We start from the raw sequence: 27,067 nt of genomic DNA, 5'->3' as shown, positions 1-27,067 counted from the left end.
TTCACTCTAGCAAATTTGCCTGAACATACAGGAAGCTGCCTTGGGATCCATCTACTCAGGCAAGCAGCAGCTCTCCAGGGTCTCCGGCAGAGAGAGCCAACGTTCCCTACCCCTGTTCTAGTGCAAGACTGTATAAATCTACAGTTTTCTTTCACATCACCTCCGGCCTGGTGCTTTTTAACTGGAGGTCGAACCTGCAATCTCTTGCATGCAAAACGAGCGCTCCCTCGCTGAGCTGGGGCTGGCATTTATGCACCTCGCAAATTCCGGAAACCATCACGGGCAACAGAATTTGCGTTGCTGTCCACACTTTGTTGCAAAGCCCTTTTATTCTATATGGGGCAAAAGACCCCCAAAGCAATCCCACCGGTGATGTGATTTTTGCTAAGCCTCCTGATGAACATAAAAGAAGCCATGTTGGATCAGGTCAATGGCCCATCCAGTCCAACACTCTGTGTCACAGTGGCCAAAAAACCCAGGTGCCACCAGGGGGTCCATCAGTGGGGCCAGGACACTAGAAGCCCTCCCACTGTGCCCCCCCTTCCCAAGCACCAAGAATACAGAGCATCACTGCCCCAGACGTAAGAACATAAGAGAAGCCATGTTGGATCAGGCCAATGGCCCATCCAGTCCAACATTCTGGGTCACATAGTGGCCAAATAAACCAGGTGCCATCAGGAGGTCCATCAGTAGGGCCAGGGCACTAGAAGCCCTCCCACTGTGCCCACCCAAGCACCACGAATACAGAGCATCAATGCCCAGGACATAAGAACATAAGAGAAGCCATGTTGGATCAGGCCAATGGCCCATCCAGTCCAACATTCTGGGTCACAGAGTGGCCAAAAGACCCAGGTGCCATCAGGAGGTCCACCATTGGGTCCAGGACACTAGAAGCCCTCCCACTGTGCCCCCCAAGCACCCAGACTACAGAGCATCACTGCCCCAGACATAGAGTTCCATCAATACGCTGTGGCTAATAGCCACTGATGGACCTCTCCTCCAGATGTTGATCCAATCCCCTCTTGAAGCTGGCTGTGATCCCCTCAAGAGACAGACCACAATCCCATTTGACAGCTAACCCCCCCCCAATCCTCCCCTCCCCCTCATTGTGCCAGAAACCGGAATCAGTCTTTGCAACTGGCTGGCGGGAAGTTCAAATCAAGGAGCGGCACTTCACACAACGGGCGCTTGACTTTTGGGACTCCTTGCCACTTGAGTTGGCAACGGGCAGTGGCCCAGACGGATTTAAAAGGGGGAGATGGACACATTTATAAAGGTTACTATCACTGGTTACTAACCGTGAGAGCTGAATGGAACAACTGGTTTCTGATTGTCAGATCTGGGGAGTGAACCGCATCGCAAGGATGCTGTCAATGGCTGCTGAAGGCGTCTCCCCCCCCCCCCCCCGAGGCATCTGATCAGCTCCAACAGGGCGTGGAACTAGGTGGGACTCTGATATGCTAATGACCAGGGATTTTTTTTTGCAGCAGGAACTCCTTTGCCTATTAGGCCAAACCCCCCTGATGTAGCCAATCCTTCTGGAGCACGGGTGTCGAACTCATTTGTTCTGAGGGCCGGATCTGACGTAAATGAGACCTTGTCGGGCTGAGTCATGTTGGGCCGGGCTGTTTGTGTACCTATTTAAGATTACGTAGCAGAGATATGAACTTTATAAAGGACACAACAAACACAACGTTTTTTTTATAAAAAACTTAAAACATTAGCGTTCCTTGGTCTTAAAGGCGCTTTCTTTGTATGTCTCCCATGGGATCCAGGGAACTGGGCAAAGGAAGCTCTGGCTCTTTCCTTCCTTCCCCAGGGGACCAGGAGGGGGAGGAGCCTCAGCCAATAGAAGGAAGAGAGGCTTGGCTCAGTAGCTCTGCTGTGTGATTGAGAGAGCCTGGCAAAGCAAGCTATTCCTCCTCTTCCTCCCCAAGTGAGGAGCCTCAGCCAATGGAGAAAATAGAGGTTTTGCTCTGTAGCTCCTGTGCAATTGAGCAAGCCTGGTAAAGCAAGCTGTGATGCAGAAGGGAGCAAGAGAGAGCGAGAAGGAAGCAGATGACAACCAGTTGCTCGGGAGCCTGAGAGGAGCCCTCCGGGGGCCTGATTTGCCCCCCCAAACTGCATGTTTGACACACCTGTTCTGGAGCTTCCAGTAGGCCCTGTACTAAGAGCCCTGTAAGCTCCAGGAGGATTGGCTGCATCAGGAGTGTGTGGCCTAATAGGCAGAGGAGTTCCTACTACAACCCCCCCCCCCCCCCAGCTAATGATTGTCCGGCACAGATGAATTCACACAATCACCACCAGGAACTCACAGGAAAGACAGATCCCCTCGCTTCCTGCCCAGACACTGCGCTCCAACCCCCCCCCCCCCCCCAAATGCAAAGCCAGACCAGATGCTCAGATTCTGTAGACATTTATTTATGTACACACTTATACACACGGTTCCCGAGGGGAGAAGTCGTCCTCCTCTTCAGTGCTCTCTTGTTTGCATTTCTGTTCCAGTCCACATCAATTCTACATCAACCCACCGGACAACGATCGGGGGAGGGAAAAGGGGAGAAATGCACACCCTATGCAGTCCCCCCCACCCCCCTTTGCTCTGCAGAAAGTGACAACCAGACCTAAAAAGAAAAGAAAGGGGGGGAAGAACAGAAAAGGCCACCTGCTTGCGCCCCGACAAGGGGCCACCGAGCTAGCCCCTGCAGAGGTATGCTGGCCTCTGCAATCTAGGCAAGCGTTCGCAATGGCATCCAAAATGGGAAATGGACTAATGGCAGGGAGAGACCCTTCTCTGAGGGGCAGGGGGCAGGAGCTGCGGGCTGCGCCTGGGTACCTGAATTCCAAGGGCCTTCTTGCCCAAGCAGTGGGTCTTGCTGAGTCCGGCTAAGTGCACACCTCCAGGGAAGCAGAACTAACCTGTGCCACGTTGTCTTATCCGGGTCTTAAGTCTTCCAGTACAGCAGGCAGGTCTGCACAAAAGCGCCTCACTTTAACCTTTACGCCCTGCCTTCTGCTCCCCCACCTTTGGGGGCCTGTGACTCTGCCCGGGCCCATCGTCTCCACCATGAAAAAGTCTCCGGCAAGCTCCAAAATCAGCAGCCACCACATCCCCCAAAGTGGAGCGCTTTCCAAAAGCAGAGAGCCGGTGTGGCGCAGTGGTTAAGCGCACAGGCTCTGATCTGGGAGAACCGGGTTTGATTCCCCCGCTCCTCCGCTTGCAGCTGCTGGAATGGCCTTGGGTCAGTCGCAACTCTGCCAGAGGCTGTTCTGGAAAGAGCAGTTTCTGCCAGAGCTCTCTCAGCCCCACCCGCCTCCCGGGGTGCCTGTTGCGGGGAAGGGAAGGGAAAGGAGATGGGAAGCTGCTCTGAGACGCCTTCAGGCAGCGACAGGCAGGGCATAAACCCAATCTCTTATTTTTCCTCAGCTGAGGGGTGTGGCTCCTCCTTCCCTTGTCTCTGGACAGCCCATCCGGTGAAGGCAACCCGTGGGGAAGGAGGCCGCCCCTGGCTCTCTGCAACAAGGGGGCCGCTTTGGAGAGGGGCAGAAGCAAAAAAAACAAGAGGAAGAGAAGCTCCCATTCAGCAGCGGCAAACAGGGCCATTTGCCCTGGTTTCTGGCTGAACAGCCGCTAGGCTAGCAGACCACACTCGCTCTCCAGCCCCCTGGCTGCTAGGGCTCCAGGCCACAAAAAGCCAAACCCGGAGAGACCCTGCCCTGCCCTGAAGCTACGCATCCTCCTGGCACTCCCCAGATGGAAAAGGGGGCAAAAGAACTTTCCATTTGACTAGGACTTGGGGGGGCTGCATGTGGTCAGGACACCAGGCCCCCACATCCGGGCACGAGACGAGCTAGGAGAGGGGAATTCCGTTGCCTCCCTCCGGTCCCGAGAGGCAGGCAACCTCTCCCCCACCCCGGCCCTGCGTGCCGCTCGGCTGTCCCTTGCCGGCCTCAACGTTCGGGGTCCGAGGCTGTCGAAGAGTCCACCTTGGCCGGTGGCTCGGCTTCCCAGACGTGGCCAAAGTGCTATTTGATGTGTTCGGCAGCGTGTGAAGAACAGTAATACTTCTTGTGGGCGATGAAAGTCGACAGGCTGCTGAACTTGATGTTGCAGAGGCGACAGTACCGGTGGTTGCCGTTGGCGACGGGGGTGGGGGGCCCTTTGCCGGGCGGGGTCTGCACGCTCTTGTCCGTGTACCCGGGAGGGGTGCGGGGAGGGGCCTCTGGCAGGGGGGAGGCGGTCAAGGGGAGGGAAGGGGAGACGGGAAGGCCGGGCTGGGGGGAGAGGGTCGGCCGGGGGCTCCCGTTGGACACTGAAGGGACGGGCGCCTCATTGCCGTTGAAGCTGTCCTTGTGCAACCGGGGGAGGGGCTGCGGCGGGGAGGCGGCGGGAAGCGGGGGGAGCAAGCTGCTCTCGGCCAGCGTCCGCGTGGCCTCTATCAACGTGGCCCCGGGCACGGTTTTGGCAACAAAGAGGCCGTGGGCATTGCGGAAGTGCTCCGCCAGGTCCCCTTTGATAGCCCCGTTCAGCGGGCAGTAGGGGCACACGGCCAGGGACACCTTGGCGGCGTGGAGGTGAAGGGCTTTGGCATCCAGGTAGCGCTGCTGCAGCGAGTCCAGGCCAGGATAGGGGGCCGGGGGGCCCACGGAGCTCAAGGAAGTCGCCGTTTTCTCCATCTTGACCGGTACCCCTTCGTGCTCCTCGTTCAGCCGGTCGGGGCTGCCTCGTGGTTTCAGAAGGGGGGGGACGGCCCCCTTGATTTTCTGCAGCTGCTCCAGCGTGCTGGGCTGCAACGGGGTGGCTGGGCAGTAGTATTTCTTGTGGGCCAGGTAGCTGTCCAGGCTGTGGAAGCTGATGCGGCAGGCCGTGCACTCGTGGTAGTCCGCCAGGGGCAGGATCGGGGCCGGCAGCGCCTCCCCGCCATGCAGGCGTGGCTTCTTGCTGAGGTCAATCGGTCCCTCAGCGTCGGGGCTGGAGCTAGGCGAGGGGGTGCTCTTGACCACGGAAATGAGGGCCGGGACCGCGGGGGGCACCTCGGGGCGCGGGACGTCCAGCGTGCTGCTGGGCTGGCTGGCGGCCCCGTGGATCTCGTACAGCTTGCGCCGCTTCCGAGTGCGGATTGGCTGCGGCAGGAAGGGCACTTTGCCGGCGGTGCCGCTGCGGCGTAGGGGCGGGTCGTGGCGGGAGGCGCAGTAGTAGCGTTTGTGCACAACGTATGTCTCGTGGCGGCTGAAGCGGATGTTGCAGGCTTCGCACACGGTTCGGCTGGGGTCATCGTCGGGCTCCTCCACAGAGCTGCCCCCGGGGCTCTGGCTGTCTTCACTCATACGCCCAGTACCATCGGCCTCTGGGGAGGGGCTTGCTTTGGCCCCGCCCTCCTCTACCTTGACCTCTTGCTTGATCTCTGGGAGGGAGGGAGGGCTGCCTCCCCCAGCCTCTCCCTCCTGCATCACCTGACTCTCTCCGGGGGCCTGGGGCGTCAGGAGCACCCCTGGAGTGGGGGGGCCTTTTGGGGCGGACAGCGGGGCAGCTTTCAGCTTGCGGGGGCCAGGCGAGCTCTCCTCTGCCACGCGGCGGCTGGAGCAATACAGCCGCTTGTGGACATAGTAGTTGTTGATGTTGTTGAAGGTTATCTCGCACTCGAAGCACGTGGCGCCCTTGGGCACCGGGGTGCCCGGGAAGAGGGCGGGAGGCACGCTGCCATGGCCCTGCTTCAGACGGCTGTGCACCAGTTCCGACATCTTTGCCAAGATCTCTGACGCCTGAGGGACCACGGTGGCCTCATGGCCGAACACGTACTGTGGCAGGAATATCGTGCCCCCGGATGTGCCCGAGCCTGGCTCGCTGGGCACCGGGCTGGACCCTGGAGTGGGGCTGGCCATCTCGGACTTCACCTTCACAGACCGCAGGCTATGCGGAGAAGATGTCCGAGAGGAGGCGTCTGGTTCTGCCTCAGCAGCGGTAGCTGAGCCCGCTGGGGAGATATGTTTGGGGCCTTCTGCTTCATCTGGAGGCTCCTCCTTAACCCGCACTAAAGGTGCCGCATCGTTCGAGGGGGTCAAGGAACTTCTTTCTTGTTGAGGGGAGCTATCCTCTGCTTCCTCAGCAGGGGGTGTCTTTACTGACTTGGCGGAAGTCTCCGGCTGGTTTGGGGCTGCTTTGGGCTCTGAGCTGGGCAGAACCGCTGCTGCTGCGGCACTGTGCAAAACCACATGCTGCTGAAGGCTGGGCAAGCTGTCCGCCACGTAGCCGCAGAAGCTGCACTTGAGCGTGGAGGCAGGGCCCGGCGTGCTCAGACCTGCAGGGAGAGGGGAGGAGTCAGAAAAGGCAAGGGTTGAACCAGCAATCGTTTTCCTGTCTTGAGACAATTTCTGTTTGGTGGCTCCAATCTGCAGGTCCACTGCAGAACTAGAAACTGGAGCGCCCCTGGACTGAACAAGCCAAAATGTACAGTTTGATCCATCAGGAGAACCTGACTTACCTGGGGTGAGTGTTTTTGTGGCAGGGACTGAGGAGCCCGGAGAATAGACCTCCCCCTTGGAGCCTGGCTGGCAAATCATATGATTGGTCACCAGGTGGCTGTAGAGGATGTCTCGGGTGGTGGAGATGAAGCCGCAGCTGTGGCAAATACCTGAGGGAGACAGAGCACAGAGCATGTGCTGAGGAAGCTGCCTCAAACGAAGTTGGACCAAAATATTGCACTGAGTAAGCTCCCAGGCCAAGGTCTTCTCAGGGCCACGGGGAAGGGGCAGACGCTGGAGGTCCCTTCCAACTCTGATTCTATGATAGCAGTCTGGGCCCGTAACCCAATCTCTGGGCAAGCACGCTTTAACATGAGGCTTGGGGTGGGTCTGTTTGGAGTGAAGAGGGAATCTTTGTCAAGATACCTCTGGCAATTCATAGCCCCTCGCAACACTCTTCTCTGGAGGGGCTGAGGATTGAGCTGGGACATTCTGCCATGCAGTGCCAGTGCCAGGCTCTGAGTCTGTCTCCAAAAGATGGAGCTGGGCTGGGAAGCTCAGAAGACAAAAGTCTGAGGGGTCACGTGCACGCCTGCACATCGTACACCAACAGGTGGCTCAGTCCCATGCACAGAGGGGACCTCAGACAGCACCCGAGCCCCAACTGAGCTGAATGCATGAGCACACGCTACCAAACAAGGTCCTGTTTCTCCCGCCTAAAGGCAGTAAGTCATGTTTTGCGAAGCTCCCAGCTTCCCTACAGTGCTGCCACTAATAAACGCTGCCTGTCTGCTCGGATCCTACCTGTGGACTTACCATTCAGGGTGTCTGTGTGAACCTTCAGGTGACGCTCACAATTGGCTTTTGTGGTGAAGGCGGAGAAGCAGATCAGGCAGACAAAAGGCCTCTCTCCTGAAAGAGAAGCCCGGAGCAAAGAGTCCATGGTGAGGTCGGGCACTTTCTTGGCTCCTAACTGCCAGCCCCCTTCTCATTTAGGGTTGCGAACCTCCAGGTTCCGATGGGGAATTCCCCTCCCCTAAACAGGGACGTCATACGATGACATCACTTCGATGACATTACCTGGAAGTGACGTCATTGCACTGGGGATGCTCTGGTTTTTGGTCCCAATTTAACCACAGAGTTTGCCCCAAAACTGGAGCATCTCCCACACGATGTCTTCAACCACCCACGGAACACCTTCCCAAACCCCTCCGGTAAGGGGGGCCTGGCAACCCTATACCTCGACCCACAAGCAATGTGACTTCCTTCCCTCCTCCACTCCAAAACCAGGAAGCGCCTCATTGGCGCCATCCTGAAAAGAAGACTGCTTTGGCCTTCACTTGGCTTTGTTTCCTACCCCTTCCAATTTAGTATCACCTGCAAATTTAAATAAGCATTCTCTCCAATCCTTCATCTAAATCAGCGGTCCCCAATCACCGGGCCCCGGACTGGTCCCGGTCTGTGACCCATCAGCAACTGGGCCGCCAGCCGAGCTGCCCGCCCCCACAGCCTCCCGCCCCCTCCCGTGTCGCCTCCTGCTCCCTGTGTTTATTAGGTTAAGCCGGGGAAAGCGCCTTCCCGGCTCTTTAATTTGTTTTTTTTCATTTTTAAAAATTTATTATTCCAAACATAACATACATACATTGCCATGTAATTCTAGCATACTACACAACATACATCTTCTAACTCTTGCACCCACACCTACCACCCTTCCACCCATCCATACAAGGAGCTTAAAGGGTATTACTATTATACAGTTTCTATTTTCTCATATCAATTCCCAAGTTTCTGGCCCAAACATATATTGGTTCCCATGTCTTTCTACATTCTTGTAAATTTCCATCTCTTAACCTTGTGGTCAGTGTATCCATTTCAGCGGCTTCAAATAATTGTAATAAAAAATTCTTCTCTAGCAGGTATTTTAGCGACTTTCCAGTATTTTGCATATAGAATTCTAGCGACCGTAATTATATGGAGTAATAGTTTTTTCTCTGTTCTGGGAATACTCTCTTTACAAATACTCAATAAATACAGTTCTGGAAACTCCTCCCAGCTCTTTAAAAGCTCACCTCTCTCCCCCCGCGGCAGCAGCTGATCCGCGGGGGAAACCGGCAGCAGCGGTGAGCGACCACTGTACAAGGCAAAGGCAGCACCCCTTGTTTAGCAGATCGCTCACCGCTGCTGCCGCGGGGCGGGGAGCTTTTAAAGAGCCGGGAAGACGTTTCCCCTGGCTTAACATAATAAACACGGAGGAAGGAGGAGGCGACGCAGGAGGAGGAAGACAGGGCGGGGTGAGGCTGCACGGCACGCGGGGGGAGGCCAAATTCAGTCCCCCCACCCTGCCGGTCCCTGGTGCCAAGAAGGCTGGGGTCCAGTCATCTAAATCATTGATAAAGATATTAAACAAAACAGGACCCAGGACAGATCCTTGAGGCACTCCACTTGTCCCGCCTCTCCTACAGTTAGAACTTTCCTGACCGTTAGAGCGGTTCCTCAGTGGAACAGGCTTTGTGAGGAGGTGGTGGGCTCTCCTTCCTTGGAGGTTTTTAAATGGAGGCTAGATGGCCCTTTGACGGCAGTGAAAAAGAAGAATTGCAGATTTATACTCCGCCCTTCTCTCTGAATCAGAGACTCAGAGCGGCTCACAATCTCCTTTATCTCCTTTCCCCACAACAGGCACCCTGTGAGGTGGGTGGGGCTGGGAGGGCTCTCCCAGAAGCTTCCCTTTCAAGGACAACCTCTGAGAGACCTATGGCTGACCCAAGGTGATTCCAGCAGCTGCAAGTGGAGGCGTGGGGAATCAAACCCGGTTCTCCCAGACAAGAGTCCGCACACTTCACCACTACACCAAACTGGCTCTCAGGAGACAGACACCCTGTGAGGTGGGTGGGGCTGAGAGAGCTCTCCCAGAAGCTGCCCTTTCAAGGACAACCTCTGCCAGAGCTATGGCTGACCCAAGGCCATCCCAGAAGTTGCAAGTGGAGGAGCAGGGAATCAAACCTGGTTCTCCCAGATAAGAGTCTGCGCACTTAACCACTACACCAAACTGGCTCTTTCAACCGCCCTTTCAAGGACAACCTCTGCCAGAGCTCTGGCTGACCCAAGGCCATCCCAGCAGCTGCAAGTGGAGGAGTGGGGAATCAAACCCGGTTCTCCCAGACAAGAGTCCGCACACTTCACCACTACACCAAACTGGCCCTCGGGGAGGACTTAGGGGGAGGTATTTGTGAACTTCCTGCATTGTGTGTGCTGAGGGTTGGGCCAGATGACCCCGGGGGTCCCTTTCAACTTTGATTCTCCCTGCCTCGTACCACTGTGGCTGCGCATGTGGATCTCCAAGGAGCTGGCACTGGGACAGCTCTTCTTGCACTGAGGGAAGGGGCAGACTCGCTCGTTGGGGTAGGCCTCCTTGGGCTTCTCGTCGACCGCAGGGGACGCAACGTTCTGGCGGCTGGCGCAGTAGTACATGAGATGAGCCTGTAGGTTCCGCTCGCTGCGGTACCAAATGCCGCAGTCTTTGCAAGGAAAGACATCCTCTGGAAGGAAGAAAAACCAGGGGAAGGGGGAGACAGAAACACACAATGAGAAGAAAACAGGACTAAAAGAGCACACTTGCATATGAATGAGGTAATCTACAAATTAGGCCATGCCTGCCACAGCACCATAAGTGCCATGTGAGTAGGCCCCGCCCCATTAAGCCTCCAGACATTATTTGTGTTGGCCACACTCCTTCTACGTCACCAGGGTTGTCTCTTTTTCCCCAGCCCAAGTGCAACTTTCTCAGCCCCCTAACTGCCAGTTTGGTGTAGTGGTTAAGTGTGCGGACTCTTGTCTGGGAGAACCGGGTTTGATTCCACTTGCAGCTGCTGGGATGGCCTTGGGTCAGCCAGAGCTCTCTTATCTGGGAGAACCGGGTTTGATTCTCCACTCCTCCACTTGCAGCTGCTGGAATGACCCTGGGTCAGCCAGAGCTCTTTTTTCTGGGAGAACCGGGCTTGATTCCCCACTCCTCCACTTGCAGCTGCTGGAATGGCCCTGGGTCAGCCATAGCTCTCTTATCTGGGAGAACCGGGTTTGATCCCCCCTCCTCCACTTGCACCTGCTGGAATGGCCTTGGGTCAGCCAGAGCTCTCTTATCTGGGAGAACCAGGTGTGATTCCCCACTCCTCCACTTGCAGCTGCTGGAATGACCCTGGGTCAGCCAGAGCTCTTTTGTCTGGGAGAACCGGGCTTGATTCCCCACTCCTCCCCTTGCAGCTGCTGGAATGGCCCTGGGTCAGCCATAGCTCTCTTATCTGGAAGAACCGGGCTTGATTCCCCACTCCTCCACTTGCAGCTGCTGGAATGGCCTTGAGTTAGCCAGAGCTCTCTTATCTGGGAGAACCGGGTTTGATTCCCCCCTCCTCCACTTGCAGCTGCTGGAATGGCCTTGGGTCAGCCGTAGCTCTCGTAGGAGTTGTCCTCGAAAGGGCAGGTGCTGTAAGAGCTCTCTCAGCCCCGCCTACCTCTCAGGGTTTCTGTTGTGCGTGCGGGAAAAGGTAAAGGAGATTGTAAGCCGCTCTGAGACCCTGAGATTCAGAGTATAGGGCGGGATATAAATCCAATATCACCTCACCTCTCTCAGCCCCACCTACCTCACTGGGTGTTTGTTGTGATTCAGAGAGCAGGGCAGGGTATAAATCTATGGTCTTCTTCTTCCCCTTCTTCACCCACTCGCAACACAGGCACTCTGTGTTCTGGTCTGGGATGACCTACCACATTCAGAAGTACCATCAAGTCTGAACTGACTTAGGGCGACCCCTGCAAGGGGGGCTTCCAAAGCAAGTGAGGGGGTTGGCCCTGGCCTTCCTCTGCAGAGCCTTCCTTGGTGGTCTCCAGTCAACTACCAACCCTGCTTAGCTTAGAATCCTAGAGTTGGAAGGGGCCATAGAGGCCATCTAGCCCACCCCCCTGCTCAATGCAGGATCAGTTTAGCGCAGGGGTGGGGAATCTTTTTTCTGCCAAGGGCCATATGGATATTTATAACAACATTCATGGGCCATAAAAAAATTATCAACTTAAAAAACCGTGCTCTGCCAAGGGAGAACGATTCAGGCCAGCAAAATTAATGCAAATAATTGTTTTTCTATTTGAAGTCATGTGGGGAGACCTTAATCTGGCTCACACACACACACGGCCCGCTGTCCTAGGCAAGTGCAAAGGTCCAGAGCTTTTTTGTAGAAAAAGCCCAGCAGGAACTCAGTAGCATATTAGACCACATCCCCTAATATTAGCATATTAGGCCACACCCTCTGGGACAATCACGTGCAAACTGAACTGTGGCAGTAACTTTTCCAGGCCCTGCAGCAATTCCGGCCGGCCAGCCAGGCCCCAGGGAGGCTGCCGCACAGTACATTTGGGCCCTGTGATCCCTGCCTGGCCCTGGGGAGGCTGCTGCACAGCGCGGCTGGGCCCCACGATCCTCACTGGCCAGCCAGGCCCCAGGGAGGCTGCCGCACAGTACATTTGGGGCCTGTGATCCCTGCCTGGCCCTGGGGAGGCTGCTGCACAGCACAGCTGGGCCCCACGATCCTCGCTAGCCAGCTAGGCCTCAGAGAGGCTGCCACATGGCTCAGTTCAGCCCAGCAATCCCCGAGGGCCACACCAAGTGACCTCGGGGGCCGGCTACGGCCCTTGAGACGGAGGTTCCCCAGCCCTGGCGTAGAGCATCTGTGACCCATGTTTGTCCAGCTGCTAGTTAAAGACTGCCAGCGTGGGAGAGCTCACCACCTCCCTCAGGAGCTGATCCCACCCCTGAACAACCCCCACTGTCAAAAAGCTTCCAGTCAAATACCTTCCCATCCATAATTTCAACCCACGATTGCTAGTCCTCTCCTCTGCTGCCAACAGCTCCCTGCCCTTCTCGAAGTGGCAGCCAGGCCTTGGATCCAGCAGGAGCTCACAGGAGCCCAGCTCCTGAACCTTTCTGAGGGTTCCCCCTCCTCCTCCCCGCCTGGTCCATTGAATAGGAGGTGCAGCTGCACAACAATCCCTGGATGAGCTCCACCACCTATTTTTCTACAAAGACAGGCCTCGGATTCAGCAGGAACTCAGCTCCTGAACCTTTCTGAGGGTCCCCCCCTCCTCCTCCCCACCTTGTCCACTGAATAGGAGGCGCAGCTGCACAACAACCCCTGGATGAGCTCCACCACCTATTTTTCTACCAAGAGACCCCTGGTGACAGCCCTTCAAAGACTTAACGACAGCCCCTTCAGCCTCTTCTTCTCCAGACTGAACCTTCCCCAAATCCCTCCACCTTTCCTCTGAGGGCTTCTTGGTCTCCAGGCCCCAGATCATCCTGGTTGCTTTCCTCTGCACCCGCTCCATTCTGCCCGCATCCATAAGAACATAAGAGAAGCCATGTTGGATCAGGCCAATGGCCCCTCCAGTCCAACACTCTGTGTCATATAAGAACATAAGAGAAGCCCTGTTGGATCAGGCCAGTGGCCCCTCCAGTCCAACACTCCGTGTCACAGAAGAACATAAGAGAAGCCATGTTGGATCAGGCCAATGGCCCATCCAGTCCAACACTCTGTGTCACAGAAGAACATAAGAGAAGCCCTGTTGGATCAGGCCAATGGCCCATCCAGTCCAACACTCCGTGTCACAGAAGAACATAAGAGAAGCCATGTTGGATCAGGCCAATGGCCCATCCAGTCCAACACTCTGTGTCACAGAAGAACATAAGAGAAGCCATGTTGGATCAGGCCAATGGCTCCTCCAGTCCAACACTCTGTCACATAAGAACATAAGAGAAGCCCTGTTGGATCAGGCCAATGGCCCATCCAGTCCAACACTCTGTGTCACAGAAGAACATGAGAAGCCATGTACAATCAGGCCAATGGCCCATCCAGTCCAACACTCTGTGTCACATAAGAACATAAGAGAAGCCCTGTTGGATCAGGCCAGTGGCCCATCCAGTCCAACACTCTGTGTCACACAGTGGCAAAAACTTTTATATATACACACACACTGTGGCTAATAGCCACTGATGGACCTCTGCTCCATATTTTTATCTAAACCCCTCTTGAAGGTGGCCATGCTTGTGGCCGCCACCACCTCCCGTGGCAGTGAATTCCACATGTTAATCACCCTTTGGGTGAAGAAGTACTTCCTTTTATGTGTTCTAACCCGACTGCTCAGCAATTTCATTGAATGCCCACGAGCTCTTGTATTGTGAGAAAGGGAGAAAAGGACTTCTTTCCCTGCTTTCTCCATCCCATGCATTATCTTGTAAACCTCTATCCTGTCACCCCACAGTCGGCGTTTCATCCAAGACTGGGTTGCCCCATGCCATCTTCCCTCTGATGACCCGCTAAGGAGGCAACGCACGTACTGTTTACGATGGCTGTGGCCAGGATGGCGGCCATGCCCGCTTGCTGGGGCAGGAGCTGGATTTCAGAGGGCAGCACCGCCGGACCTCCGGGCTCCGATTTCACCGCGTGGCTGGGGATGCCCATCGGCTCCGCCATGACGAACGCCTTCAAGGACTCTCCTTCCGGGATGGCCTTGGTGGTCTTGCAGCAGATGGACTCATCTAAGGTGCGATAAGAGCATCGCTTCGGGGTTACCAGGCAACCGCAGAGCCACATCAAAAGGGGTCGAAAGGGTGAGGGGAGAGCAGTTGGGGCAAGGAGGGGGGGATCTGATTGCTCAGATGGCAAATGCCCTGCATGCACGCATAATTAGGAATCTCCCATTATGACAAATAAGGCAGCGTTTGATTGCTATCTCCGCTCCTTTCCCAGCCCAATTGGGAAGCCCATCCCAGTCTTATGTCCTGAAAGGTCTCTGGGGTAGGGTTGCCAATCCCCGGATGGGAGCAGGGGATCCCCCGGTTCGGGAACCCTCCCTCCGCTTTAGGGTCATCAGAAAGCAGGGGGGAGATGCCTGCTGGGCACTCCATTATTTATTTATTTATTTATTTATTTATTTATTTATTTATTTGGGATTTATATCCCGCCCTTCCCACAAGTGGCTCAGGGCGGCTTCCAGTGATAGATCCAACAAAATTACAGTATTTAAACATATAAAGGGATCAGCATTTAAAACAGATTAAAACAGATAAAACCATGGTTATCAATAAATATTAATAAATATTAATAAATATATCAACTGTATATAAAAGAAAGAATTCCCTATGGAGACCGATTTCCATAGGGAATAATGGAGAATTGATCCTTAGGTATCTGGGGCTCTGGTGGGGCTGTTTTTTTTTAGTTAAGAGGTACTAAATTTTCAGCATAGCATCTGATGCCTCTCCTCAAAAGACCCTCCAATTTTCAGGATTGTACCAGGGGGTCCAATGCTATGAGCCCCCAAAGAAGGTGCCCCTATCCTTCTTTGTTTCCAATGGAGGGAAGGCCCTTAAAAGGTGTGCGGTCCCTTTAAATGTGATGGCCAGAACTCCTTTTGGAGTTCAACGATGCTTGTCACAACCTTGCTTCTGGCTCTACCGCCAAAGTCTCCTGGTTCTACCCCCAAAGTTTCCAGATATTTCTTTAATTGGACTTGGCAACCCTAATGATTTCCAATGGAGGGAAAGCATCTAAAAGGTGTGCAGTCCCTTTAAATGTGATGGCCAGAACTCCCTTTGGCGTTCAATCCCAGCTCCACCCCCAAAGTCCCCAGGTATTTCTTGAATTGGACTTGGCAACCCTACTCAGGAGAGAAAAATGTAGGTACAGTAATTAAATCGGCAGTACGATCATACTGAAATGATCTATTATCTTGGATATAGGATGTAGTGTTGTTTTGTGGAGGAACTGTTTTAATGTATTTTAATATTGTTTTAATTCTATTCTATATGCATTTGTTTCTGATGCCAGCTGCTCTGGGCCTTGCTTTTGCAAGGAAGAGCAGCATAGGTAATCGAAATAAATAAAAATTATGTTTAAGGGGGAGAGAGATGCTCAAGAAATAAAACCCTTATATCTGGGAGAGGATCGCAAGGATGCAGTGAGCACGAAGCGCTAAACAAAATACAAAACTACGTGGCCCCCAAATTGCTTATATCGCAATAAATTGTATTCAAACATATCTCACAAAACACAATCAAAAGTGCAGAAGAATGAATGGAGCCCAACTCCAGCAAGGATATCTCAGTTCAATTAGTCCCGTTCTAACAGAAGATGAAGTAAAGTCCAGACCCTTACAAAAAGGGAAGAGGCTCAAAAGAACACCGGAAGAGCGCAAGTCCGTTCCAAGGAGGAGGTGGGGCAACGACAGCAACTCCTCTTCACTCGCCGGAGAAATCCAACTTCCATCTCTCGACGCCTCTGTCGACTGGACTCGCTGCTCGTCTCGAAGAACCGCCCTACGGCAGTTCACACTTTATCAAGAGCAAAACGGTGCATAACTTTTCTCTCAACTGCACTTCACACATTTCATTCCAGGCAGTGTGAACTGCCATAAGGCGGCTCTTTGAGACGAGCAGCAAGGACAGACGACAGACGCGTTGAGAGATGGAAGTTGGATTTCTCCGGCGAGATGAAGAGGAGTTGCTGTCGTTGCCCCACCTCCTCCTTAGAACGGACTTGCGCTCTACCGGTGTTCTTTTGAGCCTCTACCCTTTTTGTAAGGGTCTGGACTTTATTTGATCTTCTGTTAGAACGGGACTAATTGAACGGAGATAGTCTTGCTGGAGCTGGGCTCCATTCATTCTTCTGCACTTTTGATTGTGTTTTGTGAGATGTGTTTGAATACAGTTTATTGTGATGTACGTGATTTTTGGGGCCACATAGCTTTGTATTTTGTTTATCGCTTATCACTGTGTTTTGTTGTGACGTGCTCTTTGTGAACATAAAGTGCGGCTGGGAGCGTCCCGGGGAAAGGGCGGGGGGACAGAAGGAGCAAAAACCAGGCAAGGGCAGGCACCTGCAATACATGCAATTCGCCTCTAGAAGGCAGCACCAGCCCACGCATCCGTTGATGAGCCCTTGGTTTCTTCTCAAACTCTCCCTGCTGAATGCTGCTCTGCCCCCTGCAGCCCCCCCCCAGCGGTCTCATCCTTGCAGCCCCCCTCTCAGATATGCAGCCCCCTCCCTGAACACAGATCCACTCTCAATCCCTCCTTACAGCCCGCCTTTCCATAAGGGAGGGTTGTCCCCTTTTTAGACTGCCAGCTCCTTGGGAGCAGAGAGCTCTCCATTTCTGTCTGTTCAAGTCTGCCGGGGACATGTACAAAGACTGGGTGATTTGGGGGCAATCAGCGTGCAGGCGAAAGATAGCTGCCCATTTGTCCCATGCACAATTGCAAGTGCTGCAGCTCAACTTTAAAGCCCACACAGCTTGGGCCTAAGCTACTTTCAAGGTCCACCATCTCCCCTCCTGTCCAGCCCTCCAATTAAGACCACCACTGCAGCCTCTGCCAAAAGGGCCCTCACAAAGAAACCAGAGGCAAGCAGTGTCTACGGGCGGGGCTTGCTCAGTGGTGGCTCCTCGGCTGTGGAGTACCCCCCCTCCCGCCTAGACATTCATCTGGCACAGCATCTTACTGCCACTTAGGCAACAGGCAAAACCATTTCATTTCACCCAGACTTTTAGACGACATTCTTTTAGACGACATTTTTAATACCGTTCTCTGCAGCCTGCCCAGTGCTGGTAATCTTTTCGTTTTATACAGCTGTCTTTATTGACTGCATCTGGATATTTATTGCTGAAATTTTATGAGTTATTTTTAACTGGACTAATTGGGTCCTTCTGTTGTTTCACTTCTGCTGTTACCTGCACCAGGCAAGATTAAAAGAAAAAAAAATCTAAAGAAATGCCATATTCGTATGGATATAGCTTCCAGCCACTACTATCGAAAAGACTCAAATTTAGGCATTCAGGAGTTAATCAGGGCAGATTTAATCGGAGGGAACTTCTCTCTGCCCAAAGGTGACAAAAAGGGGTAAAGACCTCCTGGCTATTCTGAAGGACTTCCCTTAGCCCCTTTCAATATTCTGCAGCAGGTGTGGCCAAACTTGCTTAATGTAAGAGCCACAGAATAATCATCAGACGTTTGAGAGCTGCAAGACATGAACGTCAGATGTTTGATAGCCATAACACAAGGGAGGGAGGGAGAGAGGGAGGAAGGAAGGAAGGAAAATAGATTGGTGTGGGAGGGTGGAAAGAAAGCAACTTTAACTTTCAATGCATTCTCAAAGCTGCCAGCTGGCTTAGCTTGGAGAAGTGATTTAAAAAAGACAAATGCCTTCTCCGAGCCAGCTGACAAGGCAGAGAGTGCTTCAAGAGCTACACAATATGTATGAAGGAGCCAAAAGTGGCTCCGGAGCCACAGTTTGGCCACCCACGTCTTACAGGATACCGTTAACACCTCCCACCATACTCCTCTCTCCGCCCCCCTCCCAGAGGCCACCACGTAAACCAATACCAACCCTTTTTATACACCACCACGTTCGCTTCTCCTTCTCCGGAAACCAAAGGCAGCTTGGAGATCCAGCAATTCTCATCTTCTAACATCAGGGTCACAGGTGGGTTCAGCTGCCAACAGAAACAGAGCGCATTTAACATGGACCTGAACAGCCAGGGCTTTTGGACGGTATTTCCTTGTCCCCTTGCGAGATACTCCCATCTCCCCCATTGCTCACACTGCCACCGGCAGGGTCCAGAGAGGATGCCAGACACCTCAACTCTGCTACTCAGGATGGAACAGAGAGTGACATTTTAGATAGATAGATAGATAGATAGATAGATAGATAGATAGATAGATAGATAGATAGATAGATAGATAGATAGATAGATAGATAGATAGATAGATAGACAGACAGACAGACAGACAGATAGATGGACAGACAGACAGATAGATGATAGATAGATAGATGATAGATAGATAGACAGACAGACAGATAGATAGACAGATAGATAAATTTATTGTCATTGTTCTCAACAAAAAGAGAAAATTCTGGATTTGCTGCCAGTGGCCCCCAGCACAGCTGGCTTTCGAAGGGCATGAGGCAGATCCTTGGAGGACAGGCCCGTTGAGGACTACTAGCCACGATGGCTTAAGACAGGGGTGTCAAACTCATTTGTTATGAGGGATGGATCTGACATAAATGAGACCTTCTTGGGCCGGGCCGGGCCATGTCGGGCTGGGCCATGTGTGTACCGATTCAAGATTAGGTAGCAGAGATATAAATTTTATAAAGAATGCAGACAAGCACAAAGATATTTTTTAAAAATCCTAAAACATGCTTAAAACGTTAGCACTTGTTGGTTAGCACTCGTTGGAGAGCCAGTTTGGTGTAGTGGTGAAGTGTGCGGACTCTTATCTGGGAGAACTGGGTTTGATTCCCCACTCCTCCACTTGCAGCTGCTGGCATGGCCTTGGGTCAGCCAGAGCTCTGGCAGAGGTTGTCCTTGAAAGTTTGGTTGAAAGAGCCAGTTTGGTGTAGTGGTTAAGTGTGTGGATTCTTATCTGGGAGAACCGGGTTTGATTCCCCACTCCTCCACTTTCACCTGCTAGCATGGCCTTGGGTCAGCCATAGCTCTGGCAGAGGTTGTCCTTGAAAGGGGGCAGCTTCTGGGAGAGCCCTCTCCAGCCCCACCCACCTCACAGGGTGTCTGTTGTGGGGGAGGAAGGTAAAGGAGATTGTGAGCCACTCTGAGACTCTTCGGAGTGGAGGGCGGGATATAAATCCAATATCTTCTATCTTCATCTTAAAGATATTTTCTTTTCATTTCTTCCATGGGATCCGGGAACTGGGCAAAGGAAGCTCTGGCTCTTTCCTTCCTTCCCCAGGGGACTGGGGGGAGGGGAGCCTCAGCCAACAGAAGGAAGAGAGGCTTGGCTCAGTAGCTCTACTGTGCAGTTGAGAGAGCCTGGCAAAGCAAGCTATTCCTCCCCCCTTCATCCCCAAAGGAGGAGCCTCAGCCAGTGGAGAAAACAGAGGCTTTGCCCTGTCGCTCCTGTGCGATTGAGCAAGCCTTGCAAAGCAAGTTGTTATGCAGAAGGAAGCAAGATATAGAGAGAAGGAAGCAAATGAAAGCCACTTGCTTGGGGGCCTGATAGGAGTCCTCTGGGGGCCAGATTTGGCCCCTGAACTGTATGTTTGACACTCCTGACTTAAGAGAATGTCCTTCCTTGGAGTTTTTAAATAGAGGCTGGAGGGCCATCTGACAGCAATGAAGATCCTGTGAATTTAGGGGGGAGGTGTTTGTGAGTTTCCTGCATTGTGCAGGGGGTTGGACTAGACGACCCTGGAGGTCCCTTCCAACTCTGTGACTCTGCGATCTCTAGAGGCAGTTTGTCTCTGAACTGCAGTGCTGGCAGGGAGCATCGGTGGAAGTCCTTGGCCTCCGTGCCGTTTGCTGGCTCTCCAGGGCAACTAGTTGGCTGCTCAGTGAAACAGGATGCTGGACCAGACGGACCACTGGTCAGATCCAGATGGGAGGACTCTTAAGTTGGATGCGCGCCAACCATCTTTTGCATGGAACAGTCACCTCCGGGGGGGAGAAGGCTGCTAGGTCCAAACTGGGGTGGGGGAGAGAAGAGGACCAAGACGGCGGAAGCTTTCCAAGGTCACCACGCACACCCAATGCCTCCCCTGCGGAAGGCCCAGCTGGCTCCAGCGTCGCTCGGAGCGTGACTGCGAGCACACAACAAGTTTGTTATTTCCTCCTCTCCTTAACCCGGAGGCTGACCATGGCAGGCTGTGAAGGAAACTGCCACTTCACCCCTAACCTCCGCTCAAGGCAGGGAGGAAAAGACATGGGCAGGAGGGGAGGGAGAGATGGGGCAGGGCTTCACCCCTAACCTCCGCTCAAGGCAGGGAGGAAAAGACATGGGCAGGAGGGGAGGGAGAGATGGGGCAGGGCTTCACCCCTAACCTCCGCTCAAGGCAGGGAGGAAAAGACATGGGCAGGAGGGGAGGGAGAGATGGGGCTTTCGGCTGCTTTCGCAAGTCGAGAGGAAGTGCCGACGTCCCCCCAGCCTCGTGCTGCTGACGCAGCCACAGATGTTCGAGGGGAGACAGGAAGAGGACGTCGGTGTGGACCGGGCAAGACGGTCACAAAGCGGGCTGCCTGCCTGCCTGCCAAGCTTGCTCCGTGGAAGGTGTGACGGGACCCTGGGTGCCAGGCACGAACAACCTGAGTGGCAGAAGCCCATGCCTGAGATGGAGACCGATTTCCCCCTAGCCTTACCTCGTTCTCGCTCTCCTCTTCCATCGGCTTCCGCACAAGCTGCCCCGGGGTTGCAAATCGCTCCGCCTCTTTCACGCAGCAAACAAGAGCCTCTAAAAATGGGGTTTTCTTTGCCGTGCGAAAAAGGCGAAGTGAGTTGCAGTCCCAGGGCAGATAGTGTGACATCCGACGGAAGCCCCGCGGAGAAGAGGAGCGGGAGAGCGGCAGAAATCTAGTGGGGAATCGGTAGGACTCAGCTTTGCCCCCACCCTGAGTGGGTCCACCCGGAAAGCCACTGCATAAAAGAAGAGGATGGATGGAGATAGACTGGAGGGAACCTGGGGTCAGAGATCAGATCGACTTCCCCAGGGTACCAACACCTGGTCTTCCAGCTGCAAAAGGGACGTGTGGAAAGAAACTCTGTTGGGGCAACAAGTACTTTCCATGGAGGCGAATCCTCTCCATCCTCTCTTTCAAATGGCTCTCCTGCAAAAAATAAACTCTATCCAAGGAGTTGGACCATCCCTTGGGGCACAGCAAGCTGGAGACAGAGAGACTCCCTGCTAAATTATGAATGCACATAAAGCTGCTTTCTATGGAATGAAACCTTTCGGTCCATTACCCACTTGCTGGGGATTGAACCTGGGGCCTTCTGCATGCCAAGCAGAGGTTTTTCCACTGAGCTACAGCACCCCGCCCCCCCAATCCAGGCTGGCCCAGTCTCTTTGGAACTTGGAAGCTAAGTAAGAGTCAGCCCTGGAGAGCCAGTTTGGTGTAGTGGTGAAGTGTGCGGGCTCTTATCTGGGAGAACCGGGTTTGATTCCACACTCCTCCACTTGCACCTGCTGGAATAGCCTCGGGTCAGCCAGAGCTCTGGCAGAGGTTGTCCTTGAAAGGGCAGCTGCTGTGAGAGTCATCTCAGCCCCACCCACCTCACAGGGCGCCTGTTGTGGGGGAGGAAGGCAAAGGAGATTGTGAGCTGCTCTGAGACTCTTCGGAGTGGAGGGCGGGATATAAATCCAATATCATCATCATCTTTTTACTTGGATAGAATCTTGAATCATAGAGTTGGAAGGGACCTCCAGGGTCATCTAGTCCAACCCCCTGCACAATACGGGAAACTCACGAACACCTCTCCCTAAATTCACAGGATCTTCATTGCTGTCAGATGGCCATCTAGCCTCTGTTGAAAAGCCTCCAAGGAAGGAGAGCCCACCACCTCCCGAGGAAGCCTGTTCCACTGAGGAATCGCTCTAACGGTCAGGCAGTTCACAGAATCACAGAGTTGGAAGGGACCTCCAGGGGCATCTAGTCCAACCCCCTGCACAATGCAGGAAACTCACAAACACCTCCCCCTAAATTCACAGGATTCTTATCACTGTCAGATGGCCATCTAGCCTCTGTTGAAAAACCTCCAAGGAAGGAGAGCCCACCACCTCCCAAGGAGGAAGCCTGTTCCACTGAGGAATCGCTCTAACGGTCAGGAAGTTCTTCCTAATGTTGAGCCAGAAACTCTTTTGATTGAATTTCAACCCATTGGTTGTAGTCCTACCTTCTGGGGCAAGAATCCCATGGATGCAGTGTTCCCTCAAAGTTGAGTTAGTGTGAGCTAGCTCACAGTTTTTGAGCACCCGGCTCACACATTGTTTGTCTGAACTCAGGAAGGCCGGCCCCGGAGCAAACTAATTTCTGCAGTAGCTCACGGCTTGAATGCCAGCAGCTTTCCAAGTAGAATTTTTGCTCACAAAACTCCACAGCTTGGAGGAAGCACTGCTTGGATGGGAGACCGCCAAGAGATCCCATATTGCTCTACAGAGCTGGGCAACAACAAACGGCTTTGTCTCGTGCCTTGAAAATCCTATGGGGTAGTCATAAGTTGGTTACAACTGGACGGTCCTGTCTACTAACATACTTTGCAACTTGTCAGAATCCAAACATCCCTTCCAAGTGACCCAGAAAGATCTGCCCCTGTTCCAAAGATGAAAGTCTTGCTCCTCTGACAAACTGACGTCTACAACAAGATTGATTCCTCACCGGCATTTGAAGAAGAAGATATTGGACTTATATCCAGCCCTATACTCTGAAGCTCAGAGTCTCAGAGTGGTCACAATTGCCTTTTACCTCCCCCCCCCCAAACAGACACCCTGGGAGGTGGGTGGGGCTGAAAGAGCTCTTACGGCAGCCACCCTTTCAAGGACAACCTCTGCCAGAGCTATGGCTGACCCAAGGCCATTCCAGCAGCTGCAAGTGAAGGAATGGGGAATCAAACCCAGTTCTCCCAGATAAGTCTGCACACTTAACCACTACTCCAAACTGGTTCTGCTTTGGACAACTCCTGTGATAGCTATGGCTGACCCAAGGCCATTCCAGCAGGTGCAAGTGGAGGAGTGGGGAATCAAACCCGGTTCTCCCAGATAAGAGTCCGCGCACTTAACCACTGCACCAAACTGGCTCTCCATTTGCTCCACCCCCACACTTCTCCCAGCACCGGCTCAAGCGATGGATTCCCCACTAGTTGCTCCGCGGGCGCCTCTCATGTCGCGGCTCCTTCCTATTAATGTCGCAGCAACAGGACGCTGGCTTTTTTGGAGTTTCGGTTGCTGCGACGGGAATGGGAAGGAGCCACGAAGCAAGAGGCACTGCGGAGCAACTGGTGGGGAACCGACGGCTTGAGCCGATGCAAGGAGAAGCACTGGGGGGAAGGAGCATATGCCGGTGAGAAATCTGCCCAAGTCTGGCTAAATAAAGCCCCGGTGTAGTCCCAGGAGACGGGGACTGCCGAGGAAGGGCTCACACATAAAGATATGGAATTCAGTGTGCAGGAAGGCCTGCGATGTGAAAAAGGGTCGAGACCGGGAATCGGAAAGGGGATCAAAGCTGCAGCCACCCTGACGAGACGGAGCGCGGCAGGAAGCAAAACCGTGGGCGAACCCTCTCAGACGGGGGGGGGGGGGGGAAGGAATCGCGGGCTGCCTTAGCCTCCCCCCTTTCTGTCCACCCCCCCCCCTTTTCCTGGCTCTCGGCCTCCGCTCTTCTCTGCCTTCATGTGCCGCTAATGAATATTAATGAGCAGAGGAGGGAAAGAGAGAGAGAGAGAGGGGGAAAAATTAATCTGCCTGATCCTTCGATGGCTGCAGCGGTAACGATATGAAATCTAATTATTCGTCCCAATATTTCTAAACCCTCCAACTCAGACTGACAGTCTTGGCCGGTTTAGGGCTTATCACTTGAAGGAGAGGAGTGCTCACGGCTTGATAAAAACACACACACACACACATGTGTGCACGCACACACACAATGCTGACAGTGCAAGAAAGGTAGCGGCCCAATTCTTGACTGCACGCTTGTATGTAGGAAGGAGGGACCTGTGTGCAGAAATAAGTCTATCATGTCGGCACGGGAGGGGGCATTCGGAAGGGGGGCAGGGGGCGATTTGGTATAGTGGTTAAGTGTGGTTTGGTGTAGTGCTGAAGTGTGCAGACTCTTATCTGAGAGAACCGGGTTTGATTCCCCCCTCCTCCACTTGCACCTGCTAGCATGGCCTTGGGACAGCCATAGCTCTGGCAGAGGTTGTCCTCGAAAGGGCAGCTTTTGTCAGAGCTCTCTCAGCCCCACCCACCATACAGGGTGTCTGTTGTGGGGGAGGAAGGGAAAGGGGATGGTGAGCCACTCTGAGACTCTTTGGAGTGGAGGGCGGGATATAAATCCAATATCTTCTTCTACCTCACAGGGTGTCTGTTGTGGGGGAGAAAGGTGAGTTTAGCGTGAGCTAGCTCACAGATTCTCCGCCTCCCACTCACACTTTTTTTGTCTTAGCTCTGGAAAATTGACCCTGGAGCACAACCATCTACGCAGTAGCTCACAGCTTTAATAGCAGTAGCTCACAAAGTTGAATTTTTGCTCACAAAGCTCTGCAGCTTAGAGGGAACATTGCTGACAACATTCATATCCTCTGGAGAGCTTTTCCCCATTTGGATGCTGCGTACCACAAATCTTCACAAGGAAGCCGCCAAAGCTGTGCAGCTCACATCTCTGACTCAAAAAGGTGGCGGGAGCCAAGGACAGGTGTATCTCTGTATGCTGTATGTGAAGTGGCCAAGTTTGTAGATGACACTAAACGGTTCAGGGTGGTGAGAGGATTGTGAGGCACTCCAAAGGGATCTGTTGAGGCTGGGTGAGTGGGCGTCAGCGTGGCAGATGAGGTTCAATGTGGCCAAGTGCAAAGTAATGCACATTGGGGCCAAGAATCCCAGCTACAAATACAAGTTGATGGGGTGTGAACTGGCAGAGACTGACCAAGAGAGAGATCTTGGGGTCGTGGTAGAAAACTCACTGAAAATGTCAAGACAGTGTGCGGTTGCAATAAAAAAGGCCAAGACCATGTTGGGAATTATTAGGAAGGGAATTGAAAACAAATCAGCCAGTATCATAATGCCCCTGTATAAATCGATGGTGCGGTCTCATTTGGAATACTGTATACAATTCTGGTCACCGCACCTCAAAAAGGATATTATAGCATTGGAAAAAGTGCAGAAAAGGGCAACTAGAATGATTAAAGGTTTGGAACACTTTCCCTATGAAGAAAGGTTAAAACGCTTGGGGCTCTTTAGCTTGGAGAAACGTCAACTGCGGGGTGACATGATAGAGGTTGACAAGATGATGCATGGGATGGAGAAATAGAAAGAAGTACTTTTCTCCCTTTCTCACAATACAAGAACTCATGAGCATTCAATGAAATTGCTGAGCAGTCAGGTTAAAACAGATAAAAGGAAGTCCTTCTTCACCCAAAGGGTGATTAACATGTGGAATTCACTGCCACAGGAGGTGGCGGCGGCTACAAACATAGCCAGCTTTAAGAAGGGATTGGATAAAAATATGGAGCAGAGGTCTATCAGTGGCTATTAGGTACTGTGTGTGTGTGTGTGTGTATGTATATATTGGCCACTGTGTGATACAGAGTGTTGGACTGGATGGGCCGTTGGCCTGATCCAACAGGGCTTCTCTTATGTTCTTATGTGACACAGAGTGTTGGACTGGATGGGCCACTGGCCTGATCCAACAGGGCTTCTCTTATGTTCTTATGTGACACAGAGTGTAGGACTGGATGGGCCACTGGCCTGATCCAACAGCGCTTCTCTTATGTTCTTCTGTGACACAGAGTGTTGGACTGGAGGGCCACTGCCTGATCTAACAGGGGCTTCTCTTATGTTCTTATATGACACAGAGTGTTGGACTGGAGGGGCCACTGGCCTGATCCAACAGGGCTTCTCTTATGTTCTTATGTGACACAGAGTATTGGACTGGATGGGCCATTGGCCTGATCCAACAGGGCTTCTCTTCTGTTCTTATATGACACAGAGTGTTGGACTGGAGGGGCCACTGGCCTGATCCAGCAGGGCTTCTCTTATGTTCTTCTGTGACACAGAGTGTTGGACTGGAGGGCCACTGGCCTGATCCACCAGGGCTTCTCTTATGTTCTTATGTGACACAGAGTGTTGGACTGGATGGGCGTTGGCCTGATCCAACAGGGCTTCTCTTATGTTCTTATGTGGCACAGAGTGTTGGACTGGATGGGCCACTGGCCTGATCCAACAGGGCTTCTTTTATGTTCTTATGTAACACAGAGTGTTGGACTGGATGGGCCACTGGCCTGATCCAACAGGGCTTCTCTTATGTTCTTATGTGACACAGAGTGTTGGACTGGATGGGCCACTGGCCTGATCCAACAGGCTTCTTTTATGTTCTTATGTGACACAGAGTGTTGGACTGGATGGGCCACTGGCCTGATCCAACAGGGCTTCTCTTATGTTTCTTATGTGACACAGAGTGTTGGACTGGATGGGCCACTGCCTGATCCAACAGGGCTTCTCTTATGTTCTTATGTGACACAGAGTGTTGGACTGGATGGGCCACTGGCCTGATCCAACAGGGCTTCTCTTATGTTCTTATGTGACACAGAGTGTTGGACTGGATGGGCCACTGGCCTGATCCAACAGGGCTTCTCTTATGTTCTTATGTGACACAGAGTGTTGGGACTGGAGGGGCCACTGGCCTGATCTAACAGGGCTTCTCTTATGTTCTTATATGACACAGAGTGTTGGGACTGGAGGGGCCACTGGCCTGATCCAACAGGGCTTCTCTTATGTTCTTATGTGACACAGAGTGTTGGACTGGATGGGCCATTGGCCTGATCCAACAGGGCTTCTCTTCTGTTCTTATATGACACAGAGTGTTGGACTGGAGGGGCCACTGGCCTGATCCAGCAGGGCTTCTCTTATGTTCTTCTGTGACACAGAGTGTTGGGACTGGAGGGGCCACTGGCCTGATCCACCAGGGCTTCTCTTATGTTCTTATATGGACACAGAGTGTTGGACTGGAGGGGCCACTGGCCTGATCCAACAGGGCTTCTCTTATGTTCTTATGTAACACAGAGTGTTGG

At 53.1% G+C, this 27,067-nt stretch overlaps 1 protein-coding gene across 2 annotated transcripts in view; it reads right to left on the bottom strand.

Moving 5' to 3' along the window:
- Positions 1-4,020: 4,020 nt before the first annotated feature.
- The window catches only part of ZFPM1 (zinc finger protein, FOG family member 1), a 189,983-nt gene continuing 166,936 nt past the window's right edge, over positions 4,021-27,067 (bottom strand). Inside the window, exons 5-10 of one of the 2 annotated variants that reach the window (XM_060253629.1) lie at positions 17,883-17,988; positions 13,838-14,038; positions 9,774-9,998; positions 7,279-7,374; positions 6,483-6,632; positions 4,021-6,299 (exon numbers count right to left, since the gene is read on the bottom strand). In XM_060253629.1, the coding sequence (XP_060109612.1) occupies positions 4,027-6,299; positions 6,483-6,632; positions 7,279-7,374; positions 9,774-9,998; positions 13,838-14,038; positions 17,883-17,988 (3,051 nt within the window). In that variant the 3' untranslated portion in view covers positions 4,021-4,026. The remainder of the gene's footprint in view (positions 6,300-6,482; positions 6,633-7,278; positions 7,375-9,773; positions 9,999-13,837; positions 14,039-17,882; positions 17,989-27,067) is intronic. The other variant, XM_060253630.1, reaches the window with a different exon arrangement.

This window comes from Heteronotia binoei, chromosome 14 (genome assembly GCF_032191835.1).
Source record: "Heteronotia binoei isolate CCM8104 ecotype False Entrance Well chromosome 14, APGP_CSIRO_Hbin_v1, whole genome shotgun sequence".
NCBI classification, from domain to species: Eukaryota; Metazoa; Chordata; class Lepidosauria; order Squamata; family Gekkonidae; genus Heteronotia; species Heteronotia binoei.
The sequence above is the reverse complement of the archived record's forward strand: the minus strand, read 5'-3'. Positions and strand labels throughout refer to the sequence as shown.